Source organism: Amphiprion ocellaris, chromosome 4 (genome assembly GCF_022539595.1).
Source record: "Amphiprion ocellaris isolate individual 3 ecotype Okinawa chromosome 4, ASM2253959v1, whole genome shotgun sequence".
In the NCBI taxonomy this organism is placed as follows: domain Eukaryota; kingdom Metazoa; phylum Chordata; class Actinopteri; family Pomacentridae; genus Amphiprion; species Amphiprion ocellaris.
Window position 1 is genome coordinate 10,106,352 of NC_072769.1, and position 23,086 is coordinate 10,129,437.

General features: G+C 37.3%; 1 protein-coding gene across 2 annotated transcripts in view; it reads left to right on the forward strand.

Moving 5' to 3' along the window:
- Positions 1–23,086, forward strand: part of helz (helicase with zinc finger) — a 58,889-nt gene that overhangs the window by 8,942 nt on the left and 26,861 nt on the right. For both annotated transcript variants that reach the window (XM_055009692.1, XM_055009691.1), the window contains exons 3-18: positions 221–257; positions 2,858–2,982; positions 3,713–3,769; positions 4,103–4,151; positions 4,383–4,458; positions 5,122–5,320; positions 6,010–6,117; positions 6,289–6,430; positions 7,013–7,168; positions 7,383–7,653; positions 9,321–9,447; positions 9,604–9,816; positions 11,386–11,516; positions 14,050–14,229; positions 17,134–17,235; positions 18,754–18,932. In XM_055009692.1, the coding sequence (XP_054865667.1) occupies positions 221–257; positions 2,858–2,982; positions 3,713–3,769; positions 4,103–4,151; positions 4,383–4,458; positions 5,122–5,320; positions 6,010–6,117; positions 6,289–6,430; positions 7,013–7,168; positions 7,383–7,653; positions 9,321–9,447; positions 9,604–9,816; positions 11,386–11,516; positions 14,050–14,229; positions 17,134–17,235; positions 18,754–18,932 (2,152 nt within the window). The remainder of the gene's footprint in view (positions 1–220; positions 258–2,857; positions 2,983–3,712; positions 3,770–4,102; positions 4,152–4,382; positions 4,459–5,121; positions 5,321–6,009; positions 6,118–6,288; positions 6,431–7,012; positions 7,169–7,382; positions 7,654–9,320; positions 9,448–9,603; positions 9,817–11,385; positions 11,517–14,049; positions 14,230–17,133; positions 17,236–18,753; positions 18,933–23,086) is intronic.

Genomic DNA, 23,086 nt, shown 5'->3' on the forward strand with positions numbered 1-23,086 from the left:
TTCTCCTTTGTGCTGTTGTGTTATCTTTCCAGAGCTCTAAAATTACAGCAGTTACTTAAGCCCTAAGATTATGGAAACTACCTAAGTCCTATAATGATAGTGTGAGGGAGTCTGCTGTGAGGCAAAGATAGCCATTCTTGGAGCTTATATGGAGCTCTGACCCTCAAATGCAAAGTGTTCCCATTTGTTATGGTTACCACTTTTCTCTTTCTGCCAACAGAAAAACTATGATGAAGCAGATGAAGACTGCAAACATGGTGAGTAGCAGTTTCAATTGGAACCATATGCCAATACTGTTTACAATCTGTCTGTTTTTACCTGTGTGAGAACAAGTTTTAACATGGCTTGATCTTGGTGTAATAGAAAAAATCTTGAATTTAGGCTCATTGACTTTGCAGTATCAAAGCTGTTTACTTTTCCAGAAAATGCCTTCCTACTCTGTGAATATCAGAGTTAAAAGAAGGAAGCTAAGAAAACAAATGTTTGGGTCAGTAATTATGGAAGCGCATTGTTAGCCATGCACAAGTACACTGTGCTGCCACTCAGAAACTTAGTTGTCAATGGGGATGCACCCATAAAAAAAAACACCCATGCAGAAGATTGGTTTATTTGTTTATTTATTGCTATCCGCCTGCAGAATTCGGCAAGCTGAACACCTTTGTGTTTTCTGTTTCCTGATGTATTTGTCTTAATGAATCATTATTCTAGCATTAGAATGTTGTTGCCGTGCTGTTTGATTAGCAGGTGAGCTGCACAAACTGTGTGACTGTCTCGTAACAAGCACTTTGGTTTAGCAAATGCTGTTATAAAGCCCTTTAAAAGACTTGGTATTGTTACAACAAAGTACCGAAGTAAACACAAAAAATACAAAGGAGAAAGCAGACCACAATCACCACTCTTACGATTGTTTTATGTAGCTTAGTGTTGCTAGTATTTATAAGCAGATTTTCAAAAACCCTGTTGTGAAGAATGCAAGAAGATGTTATAGTAATATTATATGAATAGAGATTCTTTATTTCTCTTCTGTGACAGTGAATACAACACAGACTTTCTCTAACTTTTTTGTCAAGGCCCGTTACAGCTTGCTGAAGCTGATTTTTTGCTATTTATAGCAACATTTTATTGTCAGTGCTGAATGTGCTACTACTTCTGTCACATACTAGGAGAGACTTGTTTCACACAACAAACCTTTAAGTCTATATCAAACTTTCTTCAAAGGAGATGAGCAGTCAGGCTGCGGGCGTGGGTCCTCACTCCTTACAAACACATTAATTCATATACTTATTCAGTGTTTGTTTTTCTTGATAGTCAGAGTTGGGCCAGTGATGGAGAAAATGCTTAGATCCTTTACTCCAGTAAAAGTAATAATAGCACACTTTAACAGTCTACAGTGAAATGTTACTTTAAGAATGTTAGTATATTCATGAAAAGGTACTATGCTATAAAAAATCATCAACAGAAAAATGACTCCTATAGTCGGTATATTATATTACATAGTCTATTATATAATTAAAACATTATTACTCATGCATTAATGTAAAAGACCTTTTTTTTGTTGGAATAATTCTAACCACCTGCAACTCAGAGTCAAAATCAAGAAGCATAATTGAGACCATTAAAGAATCGTTAAATATAAACAAGAAAGGCACTCGGGGAGCACAGTACTCCTCCAAGGCTGTTCACTCGTATCATTTCTGATGAAAGAAATCTTTAATAAAAAATTACCTTGCGCTGAGCACAGGCGTGTGTTATGCATGTGTACATTATGTACCGATAACGGATCGTGTGGCCTAAATATCTAGCGGGCGGTGGAAATTGATAGGACTCAGCAACACCCCCACAATTGAATCAATTGTTCCTTGTATCATTTCCGATGGATAAGTACTGATAAGTCCGCAGTGGTGGATTTTTATTGGGATTGCAATCATGTGATCGTCAGCAGTCAGCTGACGTAGCGTTCACTTGTTGTCATAGCTACTGTGAAGCCATGCTGCTATCTTGCAATACAGAAATCTTTAACAAATCCGTGGATCCAGGCTGTAAGCCACATCATTGCCAAATTCTGATCATTTGGTTCTTGTGTCATTTCTGACCTTTCCTGAAAATTTTATCCAAGTTCGTTATTCCGTTTTTGAATAATGTTGCAGACAGACTGACAAATGTACGCCGATAGTCACATAACTCCACTGTGTTCTTTGGCGGAGTAACAATGCCCAACCTTAATTATCAAATGTCAAAGACCTAAAGCTGATACAAATTACTTATTTGTATATGCCAGAAGTTTCACTTTTGAGATAGTTTTTTAAATGTATTTTTTTATTTTTTATTGTCCTAATTTTTTTTTTATATTTCAGAAATTTTGTTTGATTATACTGATAAAAATCTGATTTCATACAGTGGATTTTCTCTTTTTCAAAATGTTGGTCATGTCTCAGTGCATAATGGCTATATATATATATATATATATATATATATATATATATATATATATATATATATATATATATATATATATATATATATATATATATATATATATATATATATATATATATATATATATATAGTTATGCGACATTACAGGTTAGTGTGTGCCATATTACTGCAAGAAACCTGGTGTAATAGGATGCAGAATGGGTGCTACAATACACACACTTTAGTCCTGTATAAAATACACAATACCTGAGAAAATTTCACATTTTTAATGAATTGTTTGCAAAATTTTAGACTGCAACCCAGTCAACCTTAACTCTGGTTCTACAGAACATACTTGGAGACTTTTACTTTGAGAAATACTTTACCAGCTGCACTGAATTAATTCCCTCCCAACCTCTCTGTATTTTTCATCCTGTCTTAGTCCTGGCAGAAGAAATTGCCAGGGGAGATGGTTCGCTTCAGACCAGCCTGCGCACCATGCTGTTGGACGGCAGCCTACAGGAGGTTGCAAGCATCCTCTCTAAAGCCTTGTATGGAGAGCCAATGGTAGGATTGATGCACAATGTATACAATATATGCATAAAAACATCTAAGCAAAACAAGCAAAATGGCACATATACTGTACATACAGTGTACACAAACCAGTGCTGAGCAGACAATTAGTGGAAGCAGCTGAAACAACATAAAGTTGCTTGACATGACATACAAGGTCAGAGGACAAATTGACATCATATAATATGGTCATTAGGGTAATTAAAGTCTTGATATTATGAGAAAAGAGAAACACATCAATTTTGACTAATAAAATGTGCCAGCAACAGAAAATGCCTCACTAATCATATCTGATTAGAAAGACATTTTCTGAGAGCCAGAGTTTTCACCACATTTCGTATATACTGTTAGGGTGAATGTACTGGTAGGAAATACACCCACAGAAGTGATAAATGAAGAGAGAAACATATAAACTGTTCGCAAACCATCGAAATAATAAATGACCCAAAAGTGTAGAAGTTCCTGTGACTGGATCCTTTTGCATTCTTTGATAAATATAAGTTGCTCTCTGTGGCAGCATGGAGTTGGCTCACATTATATATAATAATACACATTCACACTGCCATTTGGAGATGCAAATAAGAAGACTTTTATATTGCATACTGTGATGGTGATACATGTAAATCTGTAGAAAAATTTGAAAATGTGACTATTACTAACATATACTGAAAACACTAATTTCTTTATGTTGTTATGAAGATCCTTTTTTTTCTTTCCCTCACAGAATGGAATTGTTGCAAAAGACCTGACCAGATTAAAAATGCTCTTCTCTGAAATAGAGGTAAGTCCCTGTAGTTATGGATTATCGCTGTGCACCTGACTTCTGTTTTTGTTTTCTTCTTTTATTTTGGCCTTCTACTGCTTGGTTTTACAGATGATGGTTAAATGCTTGCAGATGAGAATCATAAAGATAATTTAATGATCGGACTCCAATGCTTACTTTTCTATGCTGTGCACACCTGCCTAGCTTGTGTCTGTAATGAAGTTATTTCAAGTGTAGTAAGTATAGTGGCGCAGCTGCTTACATGCATCTAAGTTACTACTTGGCATATTAGTATAATATTCTGTACCCACTTCCATCAATCCATTCCTGTCCATTCCCCTTTTCTGTCAGGCTGTAAATAGGGAGATGGCACCAGAGTACACAGATGACCAGGACGAAGGTAAGTAAATCTGTACCATTAGTTGATTTCAATATTTCGCTCAACTTGAAACACAAGAATTAAAAATGTGCTTGGTGCCAAAAATGTCCCACATATTTATATGCAATATATATTATTTATTTTTTGCAAAGTTTTTATTTTATTCAGCTGGTTGGCATCTTGAAAACCAGTCTCATGATGTTTTGAGAGCCATTGGCTAACTGTTATGTTGACCACTTGGCTAATTGACAGAGGTCCAAGATGGCTGGCAGTTTCGGCCTCCTCCCAGAGGAGTCACCAGCAGTGAGGAGTACACCCTTTGTAAAAGGTAATGAAAAACTCTCTGGTAATTTGCACACATCTGTAAATAATTAAGAACAAAAGAGAAAAATGATTATGCCATGTCTACTACACTAGATGTCATGATAGAGAGGCATTTGATTGGAAAGTGACTAATGCAGCTTTCAGGAAGTAATGATGGTATTACATTACACTGAAAGGAGGAACATTATCATTTACGGTAGCTTACTGCAGTGATTTTTAATTTTATTCTCATGCTGATGTCATCTTTTTACTAACAGTAATTGGTTAACAGCAGATATCCTAGAAGAATACCAACAAATGTATGTTGGCATAAAAATGGATAGATGCAGCAGTGTTGAACAAAATATGCATACAGCTGTTGCACAGAAATGTTGGTATTACAAATCTGATTTGTAAATTACAGATTTTTTTTTCTGTTTTTGGAAGTCTGATATCTGGTGTTGTTCTATAAATCAAAAGCAATAAATGCCTGGTGCAGTATACAGTTTGTCTGTATAATGTCATATCAAACTCAATGGTGCTGAATTCACCTTAGTATGAAACAAATAAATGCAAAAAATTCTCAATCTGAAATTGGTAACTGTCTGGTATTCTTCAGTTCATGACGTAAAACAATGGTATTACTTGTTTTAGCACCACTTTAGCATACTGTTTGGCTTTTCTGCAGGTACTTGGAGCAGGGTCTGTGTCGGTACGGGGCCCAGTGTACATCAGCCCACTCACAGGAGGAGCTGATGGAGTGGCAGAAGCGCTATGCGTCACGCCTCATCCGCCTCAAACAGCAGCAGGAGAGCAAACACTTCACCGAAAACTACATGGAGACCTTAATAGAGAAGTGGATGAACTCTCTCTCCCCAGAGAAAGTGGTGAGTGACTTTGTGATGCATGCAAGCTCAAAAGTGGCTCAGTAGGTAGTAAACATCAAAACATGTAAATTTCGCAGGGTTGCACCAACGTACTACACCCACTGAATAGTTTTGGTGTGTGCAAATGCACAAAAACTGTCATTGCCTTGTAAGAGTTGCATTTTTTAACCTACTAGTTAAGTTAGATCTCTAACTGTACTGTTGTTGTTGAAACAAGCGTCTTAAAGTAGGTGAGCTGCAGTGCACGTTTCATGTCACTTTCCCCTCATTGATTCTTTATGATCTTGTAACTAAGAGCAAACAATAAAAAACAACAATGACCTTTTCGAAATCAGATTTAAGATTTATAAAATTTTGTGTTTTTTTAAACTGCTGTAACTGTATTGCAAACACAAACTGACAATAGACAGTAGCAAGAATTGTATATTTTCCACAGGAGTGACAGTAAAGGATACACATTCACAAGCCGTTATTAAGGTTATAGAGCCTTTTATGGCATGTTCTTACCTAATGTGTGGCATACAGTATGCGACAGATACTTTTTTTTTATAGTTTTCATTCATTTATATAATATACAGCAGTGAACTTTATTTCCATTTGTAGTGGTAGACTATTTGTTGTAAAATATTTCTGTATGGATTTTTTGTAAAAATTTCTGACTAAGCATGACCATCGTTTTTTTCTTCCAGCTCAGTGACAGTTTAGAAGGAGTCAATGTGGAAACCAGCTCCAGCCTTTCGGTTACAGTCTCCTCCAAAAAATCTGCCCACTCATGGATCTTCTCCTTGTTGTGCAAGGTAGAGTGATGTGTTTTGTAGTTTCTTTGTGCTACCAGATTATTTGTCCATGTGACACTGGACATATAGGTCATATTTTTTTCTGCAAGCTTGTCAGTGCTGTTTGTATACTAAGCGTCTTTTAGTTTTTGTTAATAATTTTGTTACCTTCTTATTGCTCTCTTTTTCTAGCCGGCTAGAAAGCTGTACCGCATTGCCCTGCTCTATGATGCCCACCGACCACACTTCTTCATCACAGGTGTATCAGCTGGGGAGCGCCTCCAAGTTGTTCCTAAAGGCTGCCAAGAGTGGACTCCATCAGAGGAAACACCGGGTGTGTCATATGTATATTCATTCTGTCATGACAAGGGAGACGATTATGGGAGGACTTTAACTTTTTCTTTGTTTCTTGTGTGGTTAAGGATAGCCTTTTTTTTTTTTTTTTCCAAAGTGTTTTCCTGTTTTTTCATGTCACAGCACTACCACAATTTGAAAAGTTCAAAAAGTATTTGAACATGATAATTACTTGACCTTTGAAACTGCTGAAAAAATGTGAACATGGAGATATTGAGCTAAATTCAGTGATTAGCCATCCCTGCACAGACTGTTTTTTCTACTGAGCATGAGTAGTTGATAAGGTCATATAATGTCTCTTTGTGTATAAATTACAATTTTGCAGTTGTATTCCCTAAATACATTTTGCACGCTTGTCTTTTTTGGCTAAGCATTTTTACTTATTCCGTAATATCTGAAATTACATAAATTTAAATTTTGGAATTTATTGGACAGTGGAATTCACAACTTACTTTTCTTTTACTTTTCTTTATTTATGTGGATGTTTAATTGACAGCTTTCTTTTCTTAACAATTGATTGCAAGTTTCAATGCATTTACAATAAATGCTGCTGTTCTGGCAGTGGCAGCAGACAATGGCCTGGACCATTGCATCTACAAGGTAGCAGTGGGCTTCAGTACAGAGATCTTCGGTACCTTCCGACAGACCATCGTTTTTGACTTTGGCTCAGAACCTGTGCTGATGCAGCGAATCATGGTGGATGCTGCCTCAATTGAAGGTATCGTAAAAGCAAGGAGATTATCTAGATGTCTTAACAAAACATGTTAAAAATAAATTAAAATACTGTTTTAATTCAACACTGTTCAGGCCTCCATTAGGCTGCATATCAAATATAGTTTTACATCAGTGTCAAGGTATAAATTTTAGTATTTTAAAAGTATAATTTGATAAAAATGTGCAAATGTGAATTCTGCTGTCCATTTGTTCTCTAGACCTGGAGCACCTGATGGCAGCCAGGCAGCAGCTCTTGATGACCGCAAAGCGCTGGGACTCTTCATGTAAAACCATTGTAGAATTCAGTCCCAATGAGACGATGGCTGAACTGGAGCGTAGCCTCCTTTCCCGCTATCAGATACCTCTGTCAGCCGACCAGCTCTTCACTCAGTCAGTCCTGGACAAGACTCTGACCAAAGACAACTACCAGGCCCGACTGCATGACCTCCTCTACATAGAGGAGATTGCACAATATAAGGAAGTTAGCAAGTGAGTATTTGAATATTACACTACCATAACAAAAAATGTGTGAAACTTGATTTTAGAATAACAAAATGCAGCATTTATGTATTGCAGCCTTTTTGTAAAGCATAAAAGCTGCAGCTGAACAATTGATGTACTTTTTTAACCCTAAATATACTTTTTTTAATTGATACATGTCACCTACAGAAACACAAATGTGGGCCTTATCAGAGATTGAGTAGTATAAATATTCTTGTATGAAGAGTCAACTCACCACAAGGTGTCAGACTTGACCTTCATTGTAACTTTGCTTCATGTGTATGTGCAAGGGAGAGTGTGTATCTTACATGCAGCTTCACAAACAGTGCCAGTGTAATTTAATAGCATGTCTAAGGTGATTGCTATGAGGTAGATGATTAGAACTGTTTTCTTTCTCTCGAATGGTCACAGTTTTTTGGCTTTTTTTCACCCCGTTCTGATATACCTGAGCATGTTGCTGGTTATACATTTAGTGAAATAAATACAGGAGGCCTTTCCCCACTTTCAATGTCCCTTTTTTCCTCTGGGCTCCTAAGTTTATCTTGCTTAATGACACAGTCCTATATGACTTAGTGAGTAATTGAGTCATTTCAGTTCTTACCTGCTATGTGAAAAGTTCTTTTAATCGCCGCCATTTCCAATGTGCATATGAATAATCTCTGCCAGTTAAATCGTCCATCATCTGCTAGCTTCTAAAGCTTTTCATGGCAGATCCAGTTTCAGCAGGAGATTTTCAGATAAATGTGGATTTTCTTGGATCTGCAAATGAGTACTTAAATGTTATTTTAGTAATTTAAATGTAATCTATAAAATCAAAGCTATTTCTGTTGTGGCATCACTGAATAATAGCAAACTATTTATTTCTTGCCTTATGCATGACGTCTTATCGAGTGGCGATCTTGTGTTGAGAGGACAAGCACATCAGCTGATTTTTTTTTTTTTTTTTAAAGTGAACATGGAGTGAGTCATGTAGATGCGAGTTCTTCACTGTCTGTTTCCGTTTTCGAGAATCGAGCCAGAAAGCTGATGCAAAACCATAACAAGGAATCTTTAAAATTCCTTTGCTTGTGTAACGCCACTGGTTTGCAAATATATACAGAATATGTTAACTTATCTCTGCGTGCCAATCATCCATCAGAGTTCATCACCAATATTGCTTCCTATTTCATCATTTCAGACCCAGCGGAGACCAAAGAGGCAATCTTAAACAATCTTGAATTGATGCTTTTCCTCATAGTGCTCCTTTTTGCTACTGAATATGTATTTGGAGAAGTGTTGTGCTGATGTTTGTTTTCTCTCTTGGACAGTCTCATTGAAAATGATGTGGTTGTTTTGTATGTTCTTCACTGACAATATTCTATTTATTAGACCTAACATTTTGCAGAATTTGTAAGACTTTTACAGAATTACAGTAAATATATGCATGAATATGTGGATAAAAATAGAACAGTGTCAGAGTTAAGATTTCTGCAGTAAAGAAGGGATTTACCTGTGTCTGAGTCACAGGAGTATGTATTGTGATGATGGTTATAGTTTGAGGAAAACAGTTGCATGACTAAAATGTTTTTTTTTTTTTGGTTGACTATTTAGGTTCGAGGTCTGCAAATACATAACCAATATCCAATGTTCATGCAATGCCAATGTTTTTCTCCCAGGTTTAACATCAAGGTGAACCTGCAGCTGGTCACTAGCTTTATGCTGACTGGCATTTCTGTCGGAGCCAAGTATGCCCAGAATGGACAGCTCTTTGCACGCTTTAGACTCACTGAAACACTTTCTGAGGTAACTGAACTAGCTGCAATTGCAACTTCCAGACATACATTACCATACTGGTTTCTTGCCTTTTCACTCCAGAGATTACAAATACTTTTAGGTATTGCTTGGAGCCCAAAGGCATCTGCAAGTTCACTGTCCTAAACTGAAGTTTTTTTGCTACAGGACACATTAGCTGGGCGGCTAGTGATGACCAAGGTAAATTCAGTTCTGGTGCTGCCGTTGGGCCGTGAAGGAATCAGCAGCCAGCCGCCTTCTGGGGTCAAAGAGCGTGTTTATGAGGCCGTCATTGAGGAGAAGACCAAGGACTACATCTTCCTAAGGATCTGCAAGGACTGCTGTGAGGAGCTGGGGCTACTGCCTGACAGAGAAATACAGGTACAGGTTGCACCACACTTAACGTGCTGAAGATGCTTGCAATCGCTGTCCTATCTCTGTTTGACCAAGACTTGTGAAGACTGTTCATTATTTATTTCATTTAGTAGGAGCAATTTGTACAGCCTAGAAGATGTTATTTTGATGATTCATATCCCTGAAAAACTTGGATGAAAGTTAAAAACCTGAATTACTCACCTCTTACTTAGTATTTGCACAAAGGTTTGCAAAGGTTTCCAAGAAAAACTCTGTGTACCAATGAATTAAATTTTTTTTGAATGACTCTACATATGGCAGCCTTGAATTAATATTTTCCTCCCCTGCAGCCTGAATGTCGGCTCTGGAAACATGACACTGTGAACAGTTATCAAAAAAACCCTCATTCTGTCACTGTTCTACCATAATCTTTTTTTTTTTCTTCAGCATATACTTCTCCTGCTTGCTTACGCATCAGAATTTAATTTCCCTATCTCCTTTGTGGGTTCTTATTCAACACAGCTTTCCTTATAAAGACAGCCGCTGAGTCTCACGGTCTTCGTGTTATTCAAGCTTGGTGCTTGACACTGGTCACAATCACAATCACATACCATAACAAAAGAAGAGAAAATTCCTCAGGGTCCGATCTAATATGTGCTCTGGTTAACAGCCACGCCCAGACTTGTTTATGATGGTCACATTACAAATGCAGTTCATCCAAGTACAAATTAAATTTTGTTACAACAGTAAATGAACTTGGTGACTAGATAAATGGCTCTTTAAGACATCAAACTAAAATGAACAACTATTAAACCTGTTCACCTGTGGCAAAGCCAGGGCACGATACTATTTATTTGACATTTAGGTGAGGGTGTCGTATGTGTTACTATCCTTCTAATCCCCCAGTAATTCTCAGTGTTAGGTATGTCCACTTCATAATGCTGCCAGTACCCTGAAAGTGCCTAGTTTTATCCAGAGGGGGTTATTGTTTAGGGATTATTGTTTTTAGACCGTGGTAATGACAGGTGGATATACTGTTATGCTGTACATGTATCTGTGTCTTTTCAGTAAACAGATATATCCACCTGCTCAGTTAAAGTCCACTGATTATGGACTTACGTCAAGGTCTAGAAATCTTTCAAAAAATGGTAAGAGAATGGAGTGCATTAAGTTTTGATTTTTAATTTCAATTTTGAAGAGGCATGAATGTCCAGCTTCAGAGCGACAAGCCAGATTGTGATCTTGTTTTCTTGGATTGAAAAGTATTTGGCTGTATTAATAATTTAAGTCTTTTTACTGATACACACATTGCAATGTGATGCAATGCATTGCATGTTTTGCATAAATTGTTTTTATTAAATATGGTTTATCTGTAAGTGATGACCTCAAAGAATAATGACCTTAAGTGCAAAACCAGAAACTGGTTCCTATTTTAGACAGAATTGTGCTGACAAAGGCTAAAGACAAACAAAAATACTTAGTTCCAAATATTGTATTGACTTATACTGTATTCCATATCATATAATATTCTTGGCCTGTAGGTGGATGGAGATGATAGTTTAAATAAACAAGCTCTCTGTGTTTCTTCTTTAACAGGTGGAGCTCCAGTTCCAGCTGAACAGACTGCCACTCTGTGAGATGCATTATGCCCTGGATCGCATCAAAGATAATACCATCCTTTTCCCTGATGTTGGCCTTGTCCCCACAATCCCCTGGAGCCCTAACAGGTGTGTATTCCACTATGTAAACATTACAAATATGTATATACATGCTTGACTGTTTAAGACTTAGGCAGACTTTTTTTTTTTTCATTGTAGAGAGCCAACAAATACTTATTCAGATACAGTATATTTATATGATTGCATACCAATATTGACTGTTTTTACAATGAAATCTGTGCCTCTTTCGGGAATGGTGCCATACACTTAATCAGTGGGAACTCTGGGACACAAAAATGTCAAATAGAAATATGCAAGCAAATTGTGAAATGAAATTTCCCTTTGCACACTTGGCAGACTTTTATATCGCTGTGTGGGGAGGAAACCTTTCATATTGCATATGATGACTGGCAGATGTCTGATATTCAGTAAAGGCTATATCTTCCAATTACATTATTTTAAAAGTGAGGGAAAATTTTTGCACACCATATGTACACACATTTATGCATAGTAAATGCAACTAATCCTCAAACTTTTATATGGAAACTCCTTAAATACCTGCACATCATATTTGTTTTGACAAATACCTTCACAGAGGGGACACCCCATCAGTTTTGGAGTTAACTGAATATCCCTCGGCTTGCTGAGTCCTTGGCCATTTAGAAATGCTTGCAGCTCCCTTCAGCTTTAGATCTCTTTCTGGAATTGGACAGGTGAGAGAAGTGAGGAGGTAATCTTTATTGACAAGAACCAAAGTCAGATATAATCCCCTGTGGTTTTCTTGGCTGGTTCTTTATCTGGAGCTCCAGAATAGGATTCATGTAGAGTTTTGTTTTAATTGGAATTTGGATAAGTGAGGATGTTTCATGAAATGGGGACAAAGGAGGGATTTTAGCCTAAGTCTAAGTTCACAGTTTCTTTGTGGTGGTTATTTGAGTTTTAATATCAGTGTACATGTGTGTACGCTTGTAGTAGTGGTGCTGTATGACTAATTTGATTTTATATACATTTTTACCATGGCACCTTAACCACAAAGTATTCAGAAGTATACTTTTTGGTTTAAAGCAGCACTTTTTGGTTTTGTCGTATGGAGTTGCACACAACATTACCATGTTTATAATCATTTGATGCAAAGATCAGTGATGGGAGATCTGCACACATGGAGTAAAAAATCTAAAGTTGTGGAGTGAAATGTAAAACTGTCTTATAACCATCAGAGAATAACCATATTATCTAGTCATCTTCATATCTGTCACTCCAGTAGTTCAAATGACCATGTTTAGAGTAAAGTAGAGTTTGCTAATGTCATGTTGGTACTGACTGTGTGTGAATCTGAAAACTCACATCAACCTTTTACAATACAGATAAGGAATAAAAATATGTTGAAAAAAGAAAGAAATCCATTCTCAGTCCTATAAACATTGCATTTAATAAGTCACACGTGGCTGCGTTACTGGTTGTCCTAATTAGTCATGTTGAGGTAAGTGTTGGTGGAACTCGAACAACGGAGAAAGTACTGTTGGCCTAATAGAGTTGAGGCTTTTCATACCTTCTAACAGTACCCCTTGATCACATCCATCCATCACTCTGTCTTGCAAATCTTGCGCACATGCAGGCACGCACACACACAGAATCTCTCTCAGGCCCCCAACTATGTCTCAGCTGGAGTTCAATCAATTGGTGTTGGTGGATCCACAGCTTTAGAAGATGCAATCTTCATAATGAGGACAGTGATGCTTAGAGACAGACACACGCGCTACATACACAATAAATCACATGGTCACAGTTATGCATATGAAATCACATACGCGAATCACTTCCTTCTGCCCATGTTGTATGAACACATACATAAACCGACCACTGTATATTTGTTAATATATTCTTTCATTCTGTTCATTTCTGCTACTTATTATCTTGGTGGGAAGATACTCATGCCTGTTGCACATTCATGTGGAAATGCGTTAGCAGCCGTTCTGCAGCTTTCTGCCATGGATATTTAAGTGTATGCCCAGGCACATCAACATGCTTGTTTCATTTAATCCTGTGAATGTCAAATGTACAATTTACTCAACTGCATTATATGCCAAATGAGCAAAAATATGAGCTGCTTTGGGCACTCACAGCTTTTTGATAGACTGAATGTGTATGATGCTTACATGTATGTGTTTGCAACCTATCAGGCTATAAAGCAGCATGTATATGTTCAGTGAATAACTAGTATGATTCCTCATTTCTTACCCATTTTTTGCCCCCATTATTTCCTTCTTAGTCTCTCTTCTACACATTTATTTTGACACATCTTTGTTTTTTTCTTCTCTTATTTGTTGTGCCAATGTGCTATTACAATCCACCACACATTTTCTCCAGTCGCTCAGCAAAAATGTCATTTTAAATGTCTGTATGCATACAGTTCCTGTCATTCTGTGCTAAAATTACTTTTTCTCACATTATCTCAGTCCCAATGAAGTTAATTAAATCAACAGACTGCCTTTCATATTCAGGCCTCTTCCTTGTTTTTCAGGCAGTATTTCATCTAAATACTTGAAAATGGCTACTTTTAATTAAAAGTCTAACAATTTCCCCATCCTTTCTCCGCCCTCAGGCAATGGGATGAGCAGCTGGATCCCCGTCTGAATGCCAAGCAGAAAGAAGCCATCCTGGCCATCACCACACCCATCTCCATCCCTCTGCCCCCAATCCTCATCATTGGACCCTATGGTACCGGCAAGACCTTTACCCTGGCACAGGCTGTCAAGCATATCCTCCGCCAGGACCACAGCAGGTCTATGAATGTTTTGTTTACTTGTATTACTTTTTCGGTTGTTTGGTTTAGAAGATTTATTGAAAATATATATATATATATATATATATATATATATATATATATATATATATATATATATATATATATATATATATATATATATATATATATATATATATATATATATATTTTTTTTTTTTTTTTTTTTTTTTTTTTTTTTTAATCCCTGCTGTCAATTAAGTGGGAAATTTGTATTTACAAGTCCTTACCTTCCTTTATAATCCCTTCAACCATGTGATGAGATTGGGGTTTCTTTTTAACACAGTCAAGTGATCGTTCTGGTATGCATCTCAATGCAAAGCACTGATATAATAAGACCACACACTTTATTTCTTTTGCGGTTGAGAATAAACATTTAATTCTTTAGAAATTAAGTGTTTGCACTGACAGCTAGGACCATGTCTTTGTTTCTGCACTTGAAAAGGTTTTAGGTTCACAGATGGAAAGAAATTTGTCTTGACATGTTAATGGGTGTGGCAGTAAGTGCTTTAGCACTGTCAAGTAAATGTTCAGTTATTGCCATTGATCAACAGAACTGTCAAATCCCACACAGATTGCAGTTATTTTGTGCAATAGCCTGTAGCAACAAACTCATGAACTACTCATCAATTTACATTAGTCGGTTTAATAGGTACACAAAGCTAATACGGTTCTATTACAGCCGCTCTGGAAAAAAAATCATACTTTCATGAAGGAGTCTGCAAAATATTAAAACTCGTCTGTAATATAATGCAGTATTATTCACCAGCACCACAACCGTACAAGCTTTAAACATTACTGAGACATTACCATTTTTTTTTCTTACCTGTAATGTAAGTAGACTTTATACCATTGTACTTTATACCAAGGATCAACAACCTTGATGTCCAAGACCTCTTGGAACTTAGGGACTACTAGCGCTCATTATGGAATAATAGGTGTTACTGAGTGTAGATGATGAATTATTTATTAATTATTTATATAGGAAATATAAAAAGGAAAACTACGTGTCTGTAGGTGTGCGCATCAAATAATAAATGCATCAAATGGAATGGGCGGTCAGTCACAAAGCATGATGCTCTGCTGTTCAGTGGCCTTGGTTTTGCTTCAGGGCAGCGGCTTCCTTGGGTTTGACATTTAAAGTCAAGAAAACACAGAGTTAAAGTCTCAAGCTGTGGTGTGGGTGTCTTAAAGCTTCAGTTTGTGCTGTGTGGTCGTGTCTGCTTTGTAGTGTGCATTTCTCATCACTCATAGTGTTTGGGCCATTTGACTGAATATGCACCATTTGTGGTTGATGCAGTAGTTCAATTAGAATGTGTTTCCTGGGCTGAAATGGAAGTCCATATAAACCATAATGTTATCAATCAAGGTGTGTCACTTCATCGGGCCACGCAGTGTTGTATAACAATAAAACATTGCAAAATTTTCTTCCATTGGCATTTTTCATCATTAGTGAGCTCCCTCACTGTGTACAAATACCCACAGGAAATTCTGCAGTGTCCTGACTTGAAGCAAAGCAATGTAGCCCAAGCACGTAAATGGTTCCCTGGTCTTTATGAAAAATGAATGCAATATCTCGGACACTGTCCCCGAACAGAAGCTAACATTTGTTTTTTTAATAAGGGAGAGTAGGGTGTGTATATGCAATGTTAAAGAAAAAAAAAACTGCCTTCGAAAAATGTGTAGCAATGTAATATTCATTTCTCATTTCACTCTGAATACATTTAATATTCTATGGTGATGATGAATTATTGATATTTTAAAAGCCAAGACAAGGGGAGATGACCCCTCTGGACCAGTGCTACCAGCTTATCATTCTGTTAAAACAGTGAACAAGATCTTATATAGAACCTGGTCAGCTGTACCCAATATGTGTTTCTATGTTCAATGCGAGATGCTTTCTATGCACATCTGTCATTATGATGTTTCTCCAGCAAGTAAATGTATAATTGTAAAAGACAGTTTGCACTGCTTTAAGTTTTAATAGGTATGCAATACTGGCTTTGCTGTCCCTCAAATAATACAATTACTACTAGGCTCTCAGCACCTGCTATAAATCAGCCTGGTTTTGCACTGACTGAGTCCTACTTTGTTTGCATTTTATGTTCTATAGTAACAATTGAATGTGAAATGAAAATGGAATATTATAGTTATTAAAAGTCAAATTTTTTAAAAAATATATTTTTATCAGTCCATCCACAGATTAGCATTTGAATCAAACCCTATTGCACAACCAAATGCATTGATAGTAGATCTTATCTCACCCATGCATTGTCTCTTAAGACACAGTCACTGTTAATTCCTAAAATAATAAACAAACCCTTTAATCACATCATGACATTAGACAACCCTTTCCTCTGCCAAGGTGAAAGCTATGGCAGAGATATGTGCTATTTTTCTGTTGTCTGCAGAATTACACATAAACAACCCAGCTGAATTCTGTGAAATTTAGTAGAGAGGATAGACAAAGGAAGAACCTTTCAAGTTATGGTGTCAATCCAGATCAAAGGGTGGATACAGGATGTTTTTTTAAACTTGCTTTAGCATTGTGAGATACGGCATTTTGCCAGATACAAAAGAACCCATTAAATTTTGGCATGGATTTGGATCACTCTATTAATAGTAAAAACTGTGAGATACAGCATTGACCTGCCACTTGTGCTCCTCTAGTACAAATGAAAGGAAAACAGTCCACAGTGTAGTTTAAAGGGTCACTTCCCCAAGTAACAACAACTTAAAAATACCCACACTTGCTGCTGCTTGTATTTATCCTTTCAGATATTTTTTGGACAACACCACAGTTTTAAGATCTCAGTCGCTAATTCTTGCCGCAACTGTGTATGATGGTTCATGTCTACCATTGTGTGTCTTTTGTCTCTACAGGGTCCTGATCTGCACCCACTCTAACAGTGCGGCTGACCTTTACATTAAGGACTACCTTCATCCTTATGTTGAAGCAGGCAATCCACATGCCAGACCTCTCAGGTATACAAACACACGCCGTGAAGGAATACACAAGAGCTGGCCTAGACACATGTTGTGTGCTTTTTGTATTTGCATGTATTGTTTACAACAGCTGCTATATGCATCAGTGCCTTAAAGTAAAAATTGCATGAATAAAGTCAGATTCTATGGTATACAAAGTTCCTCTGCATTTCTAAGTGTTAGTGCTGTTGAAATATTTTCAGGCTGCAGTCCATACAAATTTTTACACAAACCTCCAGCTTCAAATGATAGCTGCAGTTGTGCCATTGCAGACCCAGAACTCACACAACTTACCTTCAGTTAACAAAAAATGAAAACTGGCCACTTCCTTTGAAAATGCTCATCACACGTCACGCATTTTAGGTCTACAGTCCTCCAAAGCAAAAGTGAATTATTGTAGCCAAGGGGAACATATCAATACTAGATACATACTTTGGATAAGAAAATTATATGCTGCTTATTGAATTGAAGGTATTTAATATTAACATCCACTAAAATGATATCTTTTGTGTTTATTGGCTGTGGCCTGTCTGTCAGCATAGATTATTTTACCTGGAGAGTATCAGTGTAACACTCATCTATACATCAACTGGATTACCATTATTGGAAAGCCTGCTGTCAGAGTAATGCACAGAGATTGTTGAGTGGCTGGGGTGTTTTTGCCGCACAGTAATAACAAGCAGACATTTGCTGACTTTGGGGACGTGATTTCAAAAGCTGCCCTGCTTTTGGAACTACACCTTGAGGCAATGAACATGCACGCCCATACACAGATAGTGACAGCTTCTTCGACTGCATCAGTGACTTCTAATCACATTACAGTAGCCCTAGAGGTCACCAAGGCGAGGAAAGCAGTGTCTGCTGTGACCAGCCCGGGCTTAATTTGACAGCTGTGTGTTTACGTTTGTCTTCATACTCTGCCCTAGAAAGCATATGGGCAATCAAATGACTTGATTCACATGTGTGGTCAGTAAGACCTCAACAGGTTCCAGCGTAAATTCCTCCATAATCACTGGCACAAACTCCTCTAGGGTCCAGTTGTCTCATTTGAATGGACTCAGTCAATAAATGATTAAAAAATGGGGGAGGGAGAACATATATTTAAAAAAAAAAAAAAAATTAGGTTTAGGTTTTACACAGAAAACACAGCCTGTTCTCATACATTAATTTCTCATAGAAAAAAGAATCTTGGAAATACATCAATTTCTTGACTGTTTTTGATATTTTTCTCCGTAATTGATAGTTTTCCCACTCTGAGAGACAAAAAGAATAGAATAGAATAGCCACTTTATTGTCAACCAGAACATACACTAGTTGGTACACATCAGACTGAAATTTCAGTGCAAAAAAGCTAACCATTGGAATGATGAAAAAGCATAACATGACTCCAAACTAAAACATGCTGTTTATTCACACTGCAAGTTTTACGTTTGTGATCAAACATGCCTTCAATTGCTCTCGTCCTCCTGTGGTGGTAACTCTTTCTCATAATGTCTCTGCTTTCTTTTCTCATTCCAGGGTATACTTCAGGAACCGCTGGGTGAAGACGGTCCACCCAGTGGTCCAGCAGTACTGTCTCATCTCCAGCACACAGGTCACTTTCCAGATGCCCTCAAGGGAGGACATCCTCAGGCACCGCGTGGTTGTGGTCACCCTCAGCACCTCCCAGTACCTCTGTCAGCTTGACTTAGAGCCTGGTAAGCCATCTGAAAATATAAAAATGTGTTCTGTCATCGCAAGTGTAGTAGGGCAGACTAGTAATGGTTGAATCAGAGAGCCATTGCCCTCAGCAACTTTAATTTTGTTTGGAAGGATAGAACACTCTGAGCAGCAGTAGCAGTCCAAGTCATCTGAATGTCATAAATCAATCAGAATAACTGAAAAGCACAGCTTGTACTTCCTCAATGACATGTTAAGAATTTCTTAACTCTTTTTGATATTTTTCTCCCTAATTAATAGTTTGCACACTCTAAACTGAGACAAAAGGCATAACTTGACCCCATACAGAAGTTTCTGTGAAGACAAATTGTTTCAGCTCAGGGGTTTCTTTTATTTTTGCATCAGTATATACAGTATGTAAATGATGCTGCAAAACACCAGTGCAATAATAACAAATATCCTGCCTTAAATTAATCAAACTGTGTTAACAGGCATACAAACCATGTGAGTTATTTAAGTATAGTAGCATTTACTGCAGGACAATGTTTTTGTCTTGTAATACATTGTAAAAGTGTTCTTTTTTGGCATATAAACAGTAAGGCTCACAACTTTATGCAAACACAGCTCGGTGCATTGGGTCTTCTGTTTTTTGGTCATCTCTAGTGACTCTGACAACTAGTGTTGGCAGGGGCTCACCATTTAGAGAAGGATGATACTCATTTAAGTTGTGTAAAAGACATGGAAAACAAACCAATATGTCAGTGCACGCTAATAACCGACACTAATGTGTCAGCAGAGGGGGCTTTGTCTGTTGCCTGGGAACACCATCTGCCTGTTTCTAATGTACTGTGCTCTCCCGGTGTTTGATGGTGATGAAAATCACGAGGAAATGAGGCAATTGGGAGCCAGTAAGTTGAGTAAGTAGCGATAACAAATCTCCCACCCAAACACACAGGTCCCCCCCTAAAAAAATGGTTTGGCTTTTATCTATTTTATGTTTGGTTTGTTGACTCTAGTCTTTATTCATGGTCTAGATATGGGATCTGGCATGTGGAAACTGAACCTGCATGATCTAGTGTGCCTGTATGTATGTTGCTTGATTAATTTTATTGTGTTGCCTGCCCAAAGAGGCTCACAAGACACCATTATTTAGAAAAAGAAACCAGATGCAGAGTGGTGACATAAATCAAAAATGCTAAACAAATGTGTCATCCTAACATTTTTCAAGCTTTAGAGACAAGAGTAGCCCACTTAAGCACTGAAACCAACCAACTGTTCCACTTGGTCATCGTCAGTGCAGCAAAGCATTTCTGGATTTTGAGCCGACATTTCATCATAGACGTACAGTACAAATATTCTTAACTCATCATAATAAAGTTAGTCAAGAAGAAAATGTGATTCATTCTTAAATTGTAAAACTCTGACAGCCTATTTTTTTTTTGTCTTTCTCTCCCTTTCTCAACTGTTGTCTTAAAATGAACTGTCTACTATTTAAAGACATGCAAAGTGGCCCACAGGTGTGCCTTCAGACATCTTTAATTGTGTTCATTTCAACTCAGTTCAACCTATACAATGATTAAGCAGGTGTTTTTGTTTTTTTTTTAAAGTGCCAAATAAGTAAATGCAGTAAATCCAGACTCATATTAACTGCAATAGTTTCTGTACAGTCTGGATTTTCTCTTTTTCCTTAACCAACAACAGAAAGAAAAGAGTGAAATCTGCACTCTGTGTACATTCTGTTTTAAATTAAGTTAAACTATCGCAGAGAGATGTTTTCCATGTGTGACATTTTCTGTGTGCATGACAGCCACATGGCCAGCTGCTGTTCACGATAAACTGCATTCTTGTAACTGGGTAGTCACAGGACGGTAATACAGTTTTCTGAATGAATGCCACATTTGATTATTGCTTCTTTAACACAAGGAAATTAAATTAGTCAAACTTAGAACTGAAAAAAATAAAATACCATAGATGAGCCAGAACAGAATTGGGCACTTTAAAAGATGATGCAGTATTTTCCTTCTGCAGCAGATGTGCACTGTTGATTGGATAAATATTGAGCTGTATGAGCCATATCAAGAGTATGGTTAGTACTGCTGTCAATAAAATAATGTTGTTATTACGCATTAAGTTATTTCCTAATGGGGTTAACACTGTGTGACAAGAACAACAACACAATCAAGAGCAATGTTGAAAATTGTGTTTTTGCTCAGAGCAGTTTTAAAAATCATTTTATGAGAATTTATCAGTTTGAAAAAGCTTTGCAACCCAGACTTTACAGAGCTTCTTTTATTGGGTACAGTTACATGTAGACTGTTTCACACTTACAGACTTCCCAAATCACCTTCACAGTGTGACAAGGGTAGAAATCCTAAAAGGAGGAATGTGAGAGACTGGGTGTGTGAGTGGAAGGAGCTGCCATTTGTTATTAAAAAATCATCTCCCCCAAATCACTTCTGCAGCACTGTGCCTCTGATCTCTTTCGCCTCTGCTTATTATCCCTCCCGCCTCCTTTCTTTTACCTCTGTTTTGTCCAAATTCAAACACCATTATTAGCCTGATGACAGATAGCAGCTACAGAAATGTAATTTAGACCTCTGGTTTGGAGATAGGTTCCCTAAGGCAAGCAGCTATGTCCCAGGTGAAACATTAAGAACCATATTCCTTCATGTCTGCCTCTCTGTCTACTTGGTGCTCATAAAGACCATTTTTCCTCTCTTGCCTCTCAACTAATCTCTACTTCCCTACCTGGGGAAACATTCTCATTTGTAATGACCCATGTACATCATTTGTGAGCGTTATTAGGCCGTTATGGGTTCGTGTGTAATGAAGTTAAAGAGCTAGCAGCCAGGATGCAGTAGGTCTCATGTTGACTACACTTTATAGCAAGGGTCATCAAAAGTCCCTCACCTCAGTAAGGAAGGGTTAGCTCATCTACATGTACTCTTTGGATATATTGCTGAACAAGTCATTTTCCACGCTATGTGGAATAACAGGAGAAAACTAAAGACCTCAAAGCAGACTTTAACAGCACTATTTGGAATAGTGTTCCTACCAACATTTCATTGCTCTCAAAACAGCTGTGCACCTTGACTGTCCATTTTTATCTGTAACTTAGTTGCATCAACTGCATTATATTAGGGATATAGCTGTCATCCTAAGAAACTTGTGTGCATAATTTTGTATCATTTTTTTTTATCATTACACCCTGTTTTTGTAATAAGTGTGGCCTCAGCGAAATCAAGCAATCTTTATTTGCTTTCTGACAGTCTGTTTTTTTTTATTATATAACATAGCATGTAGAGAAACTGACAGTATATTCAATATATAACCTGCTATAGTCTCAGTATATCACTTTACACCTCTAAAACATGGACCAAGTGTATTCCATTTTATCAGCATGCAGTGGGGATACATTACCAGCCTCTGCTCCAGTGAAGAGCATACACATTCAAAGGAGAACACCAGTTTGAGGCTTTGTAGTTAGAAAAAAATGCCTGCAAAATACATTTTGTAGGCATTTGTTCAAAGGCAGACACTAAAGAGTGAATGTTGCCTGAAATCAAACCGGTCCACCTTTTTCTCGGCAGCCTGTGTTTTTGTTGTTTGTTTACTATTTGACAGTCTTTGAGTTCATTTTATTTCCAGCTGTCACAATTCATGTCTGCATACTTTCCTGTGGAAATGGTGTGGCTTTAGAGGCTGTCTGCTGGTTGTTATGCAGCCTCTCTTCCCTGCTGCCTGCTCCACCACTCATTTGCCATGCTGTTTTATCCCCTCCCCTCATACTGCCAAGCACTGTTGGAGCTTTTTAAATCAGGGTTAGACCACTGTTCGATCCTTTTCAAAATGTCCACAAAACCATACATTTGGTTTGCAGGTCTGGTTAAAAGACCTTGTAGGGGTTCCAGTGAAACTAATAACATGTAAAAATAAAGTGATAAGAAGAAAGATTTGTTTCATTAATTAATATCAAATTATAGAATAATTATAGAATAATCATAGAATATGAAGCTATTTACAAACTTGCACTTGAATACCAATATTTTACCCTTTACTCACTAATACAACCTGTGTTGTCCTAAAACTTGAGATGGGATATGGATTATGTGCAGTTTTATGTATTGACTGTCAGTGCTTGAGTTTTTCTCTGCTTTTTATCACCGTTACCAATTAATGTTGCTATTTTTTT